At 35.3% G+C, this 13,787-nt stretch overlaps 2 protein-coding genes across 3 annotated transcripts in view; both read right to left on the bottom strand.

Moving 5' to 3' along the window:
- LOC134855658 (uncharacterized) overlaps positions 1-13,787 on the bottom strand; it is a 323,097-nt gene that overhangs the window by 163,881 nt on the left and 145,429 nt on the right. The gene's annotated exons all lie outside the window — the stretch shown is intronic.
- Positions 8,336-13,787, bottom strand: part of LOC134855657 (uncharacterized) — a 505,026-nt gene continuing 499,574 nt past the window's right edge. For both annotated transcript variants that reach the window (XM_063872225.1, XM_063872226.1), the window contains 4 exons: positions 12,053-12,158; positions 11,430-11,609; positions 9,286-9,435; positions 8,336-8,699 (listed from right to left, as the gene is read on the bottom strand). In XM_063872225.1, coding sequence (XP_063728295.1) covers positions 8,550-8,699; positions 9,286-9,435; positions 11,430-11,609; positions 12,053-12,158 — 586 coding nt within the window. In that variant the 3' untranslated portion in view covers positions 8,336-8,549. The remainder of the gene's footprint in view (positions 8,700-9,285; positions 9,436-11,429; positions 11,610-12,052; positions 12,159-13,787) is intronic.

Below are 13,787 nucleotides of genomic sequence, written 5' to 3'. Positions count from 1 at the left end.
AAAAGTCGAAAGACAAACCCATAACAAAAACAATTTGATTTTTGAAAAAAAGACACAACCAAAGAAACATAACAAAGACCAACATAAACCCAACATAAAACGTTATCAAACCGCACGAAACCATACTCCCACTCCTGGCCTAACCCACCAGAGAGGACGTCCTGAGCATGCTCTATAGCCGGCCTAACCCACCGCGCTACATCCACGCTTTGTGATCACACTTCTATTTTTAATAAGAGCTAGTCAAGGGTGAGTAACTCTTCAAAATAACCGAACTAAAACAAAATGCTTTTGTGAAAACAACTAACTAAATTGATGATTAAAAAACCAAACTAATAAAAATTTTATAAAATGTAAATCATACCTTGCAGTATATAGATCAACACACAACAACAAAGACGAACATCCAAAGACAAAATGATCCCATTACACTCGAACAAGAATGGCTAACCACAACCGATATGCCGTCCACAATCACAACTCAAAGGATTTAGAGTACGACTTGACTTCGCAGAAAAGGAGTTCATTGAACTAGACCAATGACCACCTCGATGTTCAAGTATACGTACAGATCCGAGTTACAAGGCATCCCTTTCACACACAATCTCCACTCCATTCCCAGACGAGGTTGAACACAAAACAAGTTCTCTACATAATACAGAAAAACCCGTCATAGCAAACCAGTTTGAAATCAGATTGATTTCATTGGGAAACACAGTCGTTGTCACAAAACGACATAACGATTGATATCGCTAACTCCAGCGTCCTGGAACTTCTCTAACAAGAGGAACCGGACAAGAATACGATGTTCGCCAAATACCAACGTTCATCATCCATCCTTTGAATTGCAGAAAGATAATTCTAAAAAACTCTGTAAAACCCGGATGGGTGGAACCTGATCTAAACTATATTTTATGATTGGATAAATTAGATATTTTACCACTGTAAAGTATTTAATATCAACCAATCATGATCCATCTAACTAACAACCCACTTATTTGTAAGTGCTGAAATTACTTGTAATTTCAGCACCAGAGAGATTTGAATTTAACTTAGAATTTAGTTGTCTCTCCAAGAAAACTTCAACAGCCGCAACAAACCAGTATACCCTAGATCTATTGAGCCTAGCAGAGACTAGTTAAACACCCTGAGACTAGAAAGTATAAGAGTAAGATTAGGATCGGTATTAGACTAAGAAGTTGCATGAATCTATCCGGCCGAAAATAAGATAGCGTGACGAGCAGACGGTGTACCCTATCCGAAATTACTCTATGAGTTAACCACATAGGTCCTAACTCACAACAGACAGCGATCAAAGCAACTTTTAAAAGCTTTGCTTATTTAGATGACTCACTCGGATTAGCTCAGATATAAAACATCTCAGTGAGCAGAACCTTTCTTGTTATGTTGTTAAATTATTTTTTGATCAAAAAAAAAAGGTGAGGTCTATTTTTTCAGCGAAAACTCCGCATAAGTGCTTCACTTAAAACCGTTGAATATTTATGTCTGAAAAGTTCTCGTTACAATTTTAGAGTGAAAAATATTTTGTAGAAATGCAATTCAAAACTTATTGTTAATGCTTAGCTGATATAGAGACTAAGAGAAGTCATTTGCTGTGCACGTAGCACAGAGCTCTCCGAATACAACAAATCAAAACAACAAAAAAGTTCATGGTTGAAATCAAACAGATTGAACAGGTTAAAACAGCTACTAAATTAAGCTGGTTGTGACTGGCCTATTCGTAGTGTTTGAGGTGTCTGAGTTTGCACGACATCAACATCGCAACCAAACAATATAATTAATCATACATCGAAAATACGAACAGTCATCAATCAAATGAACTGATAAAAATTAGTCCAATTCTAGAACTCACAGATACTAAATCTAGAACTCACAGATTTAGTATCTGCGATGTTCACCTGGAACATCACAGATGCTGAAAATTACCTGCTCAAAAGGTGGAGACACTTCGGGTAACGCATTTGTGCATTCAGTACGTGGAGTTGAAAGTCGATAACAAAAATGAATTGTTTTATTGCTGTGATTTGCTCACCTGGTTTGCTTTATCAGTTCTAAGGTAACATGGGCTTACAAAGTTCGTTTTTAGTTCTAACAGGGCAACTGAAATTCTAACGACAATTGAATCATTTTTACATTTCCTGGATAGAGGCAGCTATGTTGACATCTTGATCTGGTCCAAAAATAAAACTTCTCAAGTAAGCCTTGCTTTTTTTCTCACCTCTTCAAGTTTTAAGCAAATTATATTTTGCGGGGCACGCTGTTCATGCATACAACTTGAGGAGCGAACGTATGGAATATCCTTTATGTGTTCAATTTTCGAATTCGTCAAGCAATTTGAACATTTTGAACCCACAGCTAAATAATTTCATCTGTCCTGACATTTGAACACAGAGACGAAGCAGATCCTCGCATCATTTGTGATACAATACAGGAAAGCGGCTAATTAAAAAAACAGAAAAAATCAGTAATATCAAAAAAAAAAGAAATATCAATACGCCTGGACCAAAAATTTGAAATTAGCCGCAAAATGGAATTTACAAAGCAATAGCAAAGCCAAAAAAGCCTGAGCAGAAAATCTTTGAGACCAAAAATTTTCAATAAGTCTTAAAAACTAATAAAGAAATTGCAAGTCCCCATCCTCCTCAAAACAACCACACACACACACACACACGCACACACACACACACACACACACACACACATACCACACGCAAACACACACGTTTTCAAAAATCGAATTGGCAAAACATGAAAGGCAAATTTAGAGCATACCGAATTTTTTTAGAAAAAATAACCTGCTGAAAAAATGTCAGTTTCAGTATTGCCAACAGAGAGGACAGGGAGATGGGAGATCTAGTACACGATTGCAATACCCTTGATTATGGAAATGCTAATCAAAATTTAAACGCCTTCAATATGACAACTTACGATCTTGGGTTACTTTCTAGAACTTGCTTTTACTATTTTATAAAAAGTTACATATAAAAAAAGATTTTGTGTCCAGAAACAAAGTGTTTTTGATTGCAGTGCAAATAAATGAAAAAGTTCCAATCTACTGGCTGAAGTTTTTTATACCTGGAGGAGCTCCTGCAATTTGGGACTAGAGTTTTGTCCAGTCAAAAAAACTTTCTTACAAACTATAATTTGAAGTTGAATGTTCAAAAAATCTCAACAAATTCTGGGCAAGATCGCTCTTCTCTACTGGTGTATTGCGTGCTTGTGGGTTATATGACCTGGAGTTGAATAGCATTTTTACTTTGAATAGCAACTTTGACTTTTTCATGTTTTTATTCCATGTAAGAACCCTTATATTCCATGTACATTGAAGCCTTATATTCCATGTACATTGAGAAAAAAACACTTTGGCGTTTGAGCTTAGTCGAATTAATGAAGTTTTTAAACTGCTGAAAACTTCAGTGTAAAATAAAAAGTTTTGTTTAATCTTTACAGTTTAATTTGTTGGTAACTCAGTTTTGTTCTACTCCACCTGATGAAGCAATTCTGCTAAGTTTGGGCGGTCTGGGGAATTTTTAGTGCGTAGAGATTGTTTAGTAACAAAGTAAAACCATGGTCGTTGTGACGTATGATACTAAAAACTCAGTTTTTTTAAAATCTATATAAAACAACAACTATTCTAACTATTTTCGTAATTTTTTATACTACAATTTACCGCATCTTGGCTATTTTTAATTCATACCTGCTGGTTAAACAGTATTAAATTCCCCCGTATGACACTATTTATTCTCCTACCAAAAGTGAAAATATCTCTTTTACTTTCTCCTTTTTCACTTGCTTACTTTTTTCACTTGCTTATAATTTTTTTAACTCAAAACTGTATACTGCTTGCATAGCAAACGGTTGTCTTCGCATTTCTTCTATTTTTCCTTTAAAATTGTAATATAAAACTCAATGTCTACAAATCTATCAAATTTTTCAGTCAAAAGGGAAAATTTTTTTACTAATTGCAGTTATTGAATACTGAGTACAAATTTAAAAAGCAGCATACTATGCTATGTACTAAGAAAGTAATTAGTAAATCTTGCGTATGCCATTTTGCAACCCTTCGTTTGCTGTTGGTTGAAATACGATATTTTAAACATCACGATAACATCATGAACATCATGTAAAGTCAACAACCAAAAAAGTAGTAACTATCGATGTTATTCTGAAAACTTTTTTTTTCTAGTCTAAAACGGAGCAATCGAGTGCTTTTTTCAAGGTATCCAGAGTACTTTAGCAAACTTAAAGTACTCTGGATGATTCCGGCTGAAATTTTGAAAGTTTTTTAACATGTCCATATTGATGTTTTTTTAAAAAAATTCACAGTGCCATGAGTTCAAGTTAAACTACAACTTGTTTTTGAATTGATTGAGCTCATCGAATACTGAGAAAAAACCTAAGTCAAGTTAAAGACTGGTTTTTTGTTTGTTGACTATGTTTTGGTCGTTTGTTGGCTATTCCAACTTTTTTCCTTGCTCTTAGAAACGTGAAAACCTGGGCTTCACTTGTTTTAATTGCTTATAACTCTTCGTGGAAAAACACACTCGATTATAATTTGTCTCCGTAATTTGTGGCCAGGACGAGCAAAGGGTCAACTAGTGGTTTCAAATCATTTTGATCTGACTTTATTGTTCCGAGTTTCGATACGAAAGTAACGGAAAATTTGTGCTCGGGGTGGGTTTTTTTTTTCTTCAGACAAATTTCGACTTTTTAACTAGCCATTTTTGACCAAATTTTTTCATCATTCAAAAAGTATTGTTGTCCTGAGCTCAAATTTGAAAAGAGATTTCACCTGTGATTATTTTTTGTAAAGTTACGGTGGTTTAAAGATTGCCATTTTGGCCAATTTAGGACAATTAACGCGCGATATATTTCGCGTTATTAACGCGTAAGCGGAGAGTTAATCCATCTTAGAAATCGTCCCAAATTGGTTAAAAGAAGCTTATTTGCCATAATTGATTTGTTACAAGGAGCTAAATTTATCTTTTTGTAGTTTTTATGGCTTGTGGGGGATGATTTTCATAAAAAATTTCGAATTTTAGAAAGAAAAAAATTTCATTTTATTTTGTTTCATTTAATTTTTTTATGCCATTACTGCTCCATAAACCTTGAAAGGCAGTCAGAACATTCAGGGCTTCGCCTTGGTACGAGCAGTCTTGTTTTGTTTATTCCCATCATGCTTAATTGAAACTAGCAGGTCGCTCTGCTAGTAAAACTATATTCTCCGACCACAGTGTTTTCTGAGGTCATTATCCAGGTTTTCAGCCTTCGCATTGATCAGTATTACCAAATATCTGGAGAAATTCAATTGGCTTCTGAATAATATTCCGTCACGATGCTAAGAACGTTTCTGCGTGATAACAATGTTGATTTTGTATTTTAAAATTAGGTGAGCTTTTACTTTACTACGTGTAATAACCCACGCCTGGCGCAGAAGCAAAAGTTATCTAAAATGTGGCTAATAACACAGAGACCGACGTGTTTCTGCCTAAACGAATGAAATTATATAGTGTGAAAACAGTTAGTCGGATTCATCTAATCGTTTTAAGTGCTCAGCAACTGTTGACTCGTCAATCAAACAAATGAGGCTCCACTTGTTTGCTTGTCCAGTGCATGGTCATTGGTGAATAGCAACCAAGGGACAGCCAGACTGATCGCCACACTGGCCCACTATTGCGCAGTGTTTTTGCATGCGCCACGAACGCCTCCTTTTTTGTGATGAAGATTCCAGTAATCTTCATTGAAGCTTTCTAAAGTAGACCGGTTTCCGAGGTAGAAGTAGAGAAGAAAAAGTGGTCTGTTTGCACTTTTGACTAAAGCTGTGAGCTCAATGTCAACAAAGTTTACCCATATATAATGATTGAGTTTGAGCGGAATCATTTCACTCAAAGCACGCATTTCATCAACTGTTCTCATTTCAGCGACATTGTAATTGTATCTCAACAATACTTTTTTTTAACGAAGTCCTTTAGTTTGTTCACACAATTTTTTTTTGCTAATTGACAATTGAACCAATTCAATGCGAGGTAACAGGTTCTCTCTGCTTTTGAAGAACGATCAGAAAAACAGTTCAATAAGTACATTGCATGCGTGTAAATTTGTTCAAATTTGGTCAATTTGTGGCAGGCAATCGGTAAATTTTAGCTTAGATACCTAGAATTTGTAAATTCAAACTTGGTAGAAAAATTTATATGCAGTCACAGTCGGATTTTTTTCTGATTTGATCGCTGTGTTCAATTGAGTTGAGATATCAATATTTATTTTTTTTCAGTAGGTATAATAAAGATCAGTTATTTTTATAAGAACATTTGGTGGAAAAATAATACCCTTAGAGTGAAATGTGTTGTGATTTTCAGGTCTCAAGATCTAGGATTTTTTAAGATCGCTAATTTGATTTCCGGTGATCACCAAAAACACTGTCCTAAAATGTTTTTATGGCAGGCAATTTTTTTAAAATGAAAACTAGTAACAAAAGGACATGTTATGCCCCTCCCTAATTCCGCCTCCGCTTAATACAAAAAAAAACTGTTTTCTAAATTTCAAAATAGTGTTAGCTTGTCATTTGATCTCAAAACGTTATAAGTGTACTTACCTGTTTTTGCAGTAACCCAAGGCATCAAAAAATATATCGAAGTCAGTCTCGCTTTTATGCAAACATAATCTGGAATTTTTTCATTCTGTTCGAAGCCTTTTGGACGGGAATAGAGAGCTCTAGAACCTGAAATTGTCCAAAAAAAAAACAATATTAGAAAAAATCATTCTCTGTGGTGATTTTTATTGCTTTTACTTTGTGAAATAAAATGACGACGATTTTGAATCAAAACAAAGAATTAATTGAATAAGTTGGTGAATTGAAGCATTAAAGCAAGGCACGTTGCCCTCAGACGCATTTGAGATAAAAAACGCTTTCGTTTGTAAATTCTTAACCTTAGCTTCAGTTCAAAGCGGAAAAATATATTAGTTTTTCCGATTTTCTGACCAAATGTTTTTAAGTTTTCTGAAATGAAAATTGCTTTTAGATAAAACTCAAAAAAAATTAAGGTGTTTTGTTTGATAAAATTTAAAATGGCTTCACCTTAGTTTCAAATGTAAGTAGTAGTAGTCTTACTGACATGTTTATAAAATTTAGAAAAGCGTGATATTATTGTTCCGAATCATATTATGAATTGACTGGGAAGATCTATGGCGTCAATATGCATTTTCGGTAGTTTTTGACTACATCAAAGACAGCTCAAAGAAATGTAAAACGTGGTTTCATGTTTAATTTCAACCGAGCTGGATTTCGAAGATAATTGTTCTTCAATTGCACACAAAATATCGGTATACGATGTCTGAAAAATTTTATAATGGCCCCATTTTATCTTCAGATAGAAGTCCAGGCTTTTAAAGAGTCACTGAACGTAGTTCATGGTCAAATTTGAAATTCCTCGGTATGACGTTTGATTTATTTTAATCTTCAGTTTGTTCTCTTTGTTAAATGGAACAAACTCCTCTATCGAACAGCAAAATAAAAAAATCACGAAGATGGGATTGAATTTTTGTCAACTTTCATCGGAACCACAACATTACAGCCCTATTTTTTTAATGCATTTTTGTTGGCTATGTTTTTTTGAAGCTCGAAGCGCTGTGATTTTATCGTTTTGAGTTTTCTAATTAAAACTTTTAATTATAAAAAAATTGACATTGCTATTTAAAGTTTGATAATTTGAGCTTAGAAAAATCATACCGCGACATCAGTTGGTTTTTAACATTTTGATTTAAGTAAATTCGCACTGAAGTTCAATAGCCTTTACGAGAAATAATTGTTGCATGAAGTTAGGACCTGATGCTACATCAATCGATTGTTATGAGAATCCAGTCATGCCAGAGTTTTTTTATAGGAGTCCATATCATTTCCTTTGCAACTTGAAACAAAAAGTGAAAAATCTGGGAGTTAAAAACCCATCTTATGCAGTAGCATTTTTCGACTCTCTAGAGATCGCTCGAAACAACACTGTCTAATTTTCAAAGAAATTTCGTTCATACCAACAAACCAACTCGAGAACTAACTGAAGTAAAAACACTCCCAATCATAAATATTCCACACTTTCTTCGAAAGTCGGAACAATAAAGCTTCGAAGAATTGGTGGGAATTCAGAAAAAAATTTCTTGTTTTTGAAACCAGAAGTCATTTTTTATGTGACTTTCACACTATTGCTGATGGATAGCAAATGAACTGAACTTTAAAATAATTCAAAGCTAAACTGCTAAAATGAAAATCGAGTAAACAAGCTTTCCCTGACAAAAAATCTTTAACTTTATATCTTAAAAACTATTAATGACCAATACTAAATTTATAAATATACAGATTAAAATTCACATTAAAATTGTACACAAACAATCGGGATTTAATTTACAATTATTTACTAGATATTTACAATAACTGCAAGAATACTAGTCTTGAAATGTGTAGATTTCCTATTTGCTTCTCGCAAACACGAAGTAAAACCGATTTTAAAATCAACCAAACTATATGCTGTCCTTTTCTGTCATCGCTTGACTGTGCTGTTGAGGAACATGATAGTTGATCCACTGCAAGCAGCTATGATCTGCTTCTTCAACTTGTCTTCTGGGCCTAGAGCAATGCAGGTGACCGCTTGACCCAAGTCTTCCACACTTCCAAACACAGAAGCCATACCCTGTAAAAAAAACCCAGATCAGTCTTAAAATCAAATGAAATATTGTATCAATCTTAAAATCAAATGAACGGTTGTGCTTGAAAACTACTGGATGCAGTATAGACAATATCCATGAAACAATTCCCTGAAAACCAAAACAGATAAAAATCCAAAATAGCTAAATAGGTGAAAATTCAGTTCTTTCATTCGCACTTACTTTTTTGATGCGGATATACGTTTATTTTTGAGCTTGGGGAAGGTATAGGTTAATACGGCAACGAGCTCAATTAATCTTTTTTTTTCAACTTCGACGTTGATCTAGATAACCAAAAAAAGTATCTAGATCGCAAGCATTTTTGATAATGACCCTGCGCTAATTTGACAATGAAACGCAAATGTGGAGGGGGATGTGGTTGGAAAGGCGCCGTCTATCCTCTCTCGATTTGTGTTGTTTGTGAAGTTATAACACATAATTCTTGAATATTTATTATTAATTTTTATTGGAATTCTCTTAACACGTACTTGTAGTTGACGCATACTTCTGAATATGTTATTAATGATTACTATAAGAAAAATAAATTCTTCTTCGTCTTCTCTTAAAGCTTACTTGTTGTGTGACAGTTGGAGTCAGACTGATACTGAATCTCTTGTGCCCCTCTGTGTCTGCCAGAGAGTGGGGGTTGTTGGCTCTCTCCTGGCTGAAACTGGGCCGCAGGGACTGTCTGCTATCCAAATCCACCAAGGCAGCCTCACCACCCTGCAAAATGGATGCAAACAATATCTTTTCAGGATAATAATCTTGTTTAAGCTAACGAAGTGCAAAGACTTAATTAATTCTTTATTCGACTCGCTTTTTGAGATTAGTCAACCTTTGAAGTATAACAAAATGGCAGAGAAAGTTGGGACAAATTTTTCGCAGGTCGAAGGATACTGAGCCAATGATATAATCTCTCTTGTTAACGGAAAACACTATCTGGCCAGCAAAAATTGAATTTAAAATTGCCAACAAATGGATATCATTTTCACTTCGAGAGACAAACTGTGAAGTTCTTCCTTACTGGTGGGACTCATCGAGAGACCTAATAGCTCGCGGGTTTGATCCCTGTGAGCAAATTGTACCTTTATTGCGTATTGTTCCAACCACTCACAGAGTTGGTAGGAACTAACCAGCGATGGTTTTATATTCACGCAAAATATTCAAGGTATTTACTAGCTACAAATAAACGTTAGATAACTTCGATGATTTGTGTCACATTGAAAGTCCTCGCAATCATGGTTTCCATTTATAAAAATCATTAAGCTCCGACTTTTGGTCAGCTTTTCTCGGCACTGAATTCATCTTCTGAATTCATCTTTTCTCGGCACTGTATTAGCACATCAACCGGCTATTCTAGCTTTAAAATATTTATGAGTTTATCAACTTAGTCCGCCCATATTCGTTTATCTGACACAGAGGCGAAGCTGTGCTTCGCAAACGAGTGAAATGTATAAAAGAGCTCTAAACAGGCAAAACAAATTGAAATAAGGAAAAGATTAAAATACACCTTGAAAAAAATTGTTGAGATTAAGAGTATCACGTTCTCACATCTGCTCCACAGCCGCTTGTAATTCTACTAATACTACCCACCAATAAAGCAGCTAGAGTTTCTATCGACTTGTCAATGTTCTGCAGCAAAAATTCGACAAAAAAATAAAACGATTTAAATGTTCCGGATTTGAATATCCGGCCTGTTGATTAGGAGTCTGACGTCCTCGCATATGCACCATGGGTGCTTGGAATTAAACAAGAGCCCAGCTACGGATGGATCTACCTGTTCTAACATTTTTAATCATATTGCACTGTTGCGGAAATGTGTAATTTTCAAAATTTCAAAAAAATGGACTTTACGCTTAAACCCTGGTGTTTTTCTGCTTAAGTAGGGAATCAGCCGCTTTTTGATAGGAGAAAACTACTACTCGCTCTTTCAAAATCTCAGATTGGGCTAGGCAGGGGCGGATTTAGGGGGGGGGGGGCGGACGCCCCCCCCTCAGGGATTCGACCCCCTGCCGACCCAAAGGGTCCCCCCTTTGATACTTTTTCAGAAATCCATTTTTGGCGGACCGACCCTAAAATTTTTCTAAAGGCGCCTTCGGCGCCAATATATACTAACTTTGAGGGGGAGCGCGCGCCAAAAAAAACGCAATTTTTTTGTCAAAATTTTTCAAAAAGTGCCCAAAAACGGTTTTTTTTGACTGTTTTTTCAAAAATTTGCCTGCGGCGCAGAAAATTTTGCCAAAATAGGCGCAAAACAGTGCTTTGGGAGAGCTCAAAAAATCAATTTGCTCGACCTAAAAAAAAAAAAGGTCGTCAAAATTTTGGAAAATTTTTCGAAAATCCGCCCCCCCCTCGAGAAAATCCTAGATCCGCCCCTGGGGCTAGGTAGTTTTGGAAAAAAGCTTCCGAAAATCACTCGAAAATTCAAATTTGACTTTTCCTAAATCCATAAACTTTTCTCTTCTAAAGCATGCGAATAGTCTCTGCTTTCCACGCCCTGATTTTTAGATTGAAGATTTCCGCTCCGTGAATTTTAAGATTGAACCCTCAATATCAAATGTAGCTAGTATTTTTCGAGAATAGTGACGAAATTCCTTAAATAACGGTAAAAACTTAATAAGGAAATTATCCGGAGTCGCTTGATTTAGACAGATGTGAGCGGAATAAAAAGAAAAAATATCCACATCTGCTGAATAATTCGATCGATCAAAACAAACCTGTTGGCTATTAGGGTTGATGTTTCTGTCTATGATTCGAAGACAGTTCGGGTTGCTCCCTCCCACTAGTATCTTGTCTATTCCGAACAGACAGCATGCGTATGGCTGAACAAATCTGTCTCTCGGCATCAGAAGTCTAGTCTCCACAGAAAGGGTGTCAGGGTCACCGAAGTTCACCACCTGTTAACACGAAAAAGTGAGTTCCAAGGTAAAAAAATTAGGAGAAATCCCTTTTTCATTAGAAAAAAATGAAAATAATATAAGCGAGTAACTTATACCATAATCCTTTCTTTGTAAAGCTTACTCCATAATAACTTAAACCGCCACCGATAAATTAAAACTTCAAAACAAAGCCTCAAAAATATCTTAAGGATATTTTCACAAAAACTTCCTTGAGGTGCGAAAAATTTTGGCCAGCTTATGGTCTTCTTGAGCTTCTGGGATCTCCGAAAATCAATAAGTTCAGAAAAAAAAAGTTCGGCGAATGTTTTTGAAATCTGTCGCAACCTTTCGCAAAAATCCGAGATTTAAAAAACGACGTCTAGTTCGCAAATAATCTACGATGCTAAGGTATCCTCGGCGTTTATTTCAACTCAAGTCGCTCGTCATTTGTGTAAACTTACATCTATATAACCCGAAGAGTGATCTCCACATATTAACAGTGGCTTGTCTGTCTCCATGTCCATACACAGGGCCTCATTGCCACAAACCAAGGGTCCCTTGATCACTCTGAAACGAACAAATAATTGCTAGTCAACAGACCAGTTAGAAGAAAAGGAAAAGTTCCGAGCAGCTTCAGGCATAAAAAGAAGCTTAAAAGCGAGCTTGAAAAGTCAAATAGCCACAAAAATTAACGTGATTAGAGTGATAATTGACGACATTCATTACACACACAGCGGCGAAGATGCACTTCTTATACACATGCAACAAATTTACGACAAAAAAGAACGCTAAAAAACCTTGCAAAAGACATTGCAACACCAATTGATCAGAAAAACTATCTGCTGAGTAATTAATCTTAAACAGTCCAATAGACCACTCGCCTTGGAGACCTTCTGAATACCTGAGTTTCTAACATAGGTGAATAGTAATTATCAGGCCGCAAAGAATGCGCTTTATTAATACAGGTAAAAATACATGCTTTTAAATCTTCTGATGGAGAATTCAAGCATTAAAAAGATATTCAACAAAAATAACAAAATGGCCCACAAACATGAAAAAACGAGGCCAAAAAATGAGACCGAATAATAAAGACCAAAAGATGATGACCAAAAAATGAAGACCAAAAACATTAATGGCTTTTCGTAAAATTTTCAAATTTCAAAGTTTTGAAGAAAATTTGATCACTGTAGAGCTCTTTAAAACTCAAGAGTATTTGATTTTTAAATACTTTATGACAAACAGCCAGCCCAATTAGAGACAGTAGGATCAAAAAATAATTTCTTTATTCCGCAGGGAAATCTGAAAATTACAACTCAATTTCGAGTCTAAGAGTCATTCACGTTTTTTCGCGCCAGTTACATTCTCGGCATAACTTTCCTTCTTTTTTGCAGATGAAATGGAATTGAATTTGAAACAAATCTGAAAGGAAACCGCGAAAAATCGAAATTGAAAGTGAGCCTGAAAAAACTTGAAAACCCGACCTAATTAAAGGCCTTCACTTCGTTCATTGGCACTTGAAATCATAACCAAAGGATGATTTGGAAAACTAAAACAACAAGGAAACCGAAATTATTTAAAGAAAAAAAAAACAAAGCTAACAGACAGTTGGAAAAGTCAAGAAACGAAAGGAAACAGAAACAATACTCAATTGTTTTTTTTAAATCTCAACTCTCGAATTTCAAAAAAGAAAATAGAAAGCCTTGGAGCTCTTTGATTCTCTAGATCTTTACATTATTGCTCTTCGATAGTAGAGTTTGCCTTTCTTTTAACAAAGGAAACGAAGTGAACTTAAATCAAACTCGAAAGTCAAAAAACGAAAAAGTAAATTTGAGCCAGAACAATTTCTAAGGAAAAAATCATTACGACCTACATAAGAGTCTGAACTAAGTTTATTGACTTTTAAGAAAGTATTCGAAATCAGAATTAGTGAAATTACTAATTAAAGAACGACTTTCAATTATAGAACAAGTTGTTAATATTGAATTGAAACTCCATGCTTTGACACAGGGGCGAAGCTTTGCTTCCCAAACACTAGCGAGAACACGACAAAAAGAAGCTCTAGAAAGTGCAGAAAAGAAATAAGCCTAGCATTAGAAAAAATTCAACTAGGGCCATGATTCCATCTGCGACCTACTGCAAGCAAGAGATTTTGAGTCTCACGCACTAACGACTCAGCCACGCACGGTTAACCACCGA

This window comes from Symsagittifera roscoffensis, chromosome 10 (assembly GCF_963678635.1).
Source record: "Symsagittifera roscoffensis chromosome 10, txSymRosc1.1, whole genome shotgun sequence".
Classification (NCBI taxonomy): Eukaryota; Metazoa; Xenacoelomorpha; order Acoela; family Convolutidae; genus Symsagittifera; species Symsagittifera roscoffensis.
This window is presented reverse-complemented; position numbering and strand designations above follow the sequence as displayed.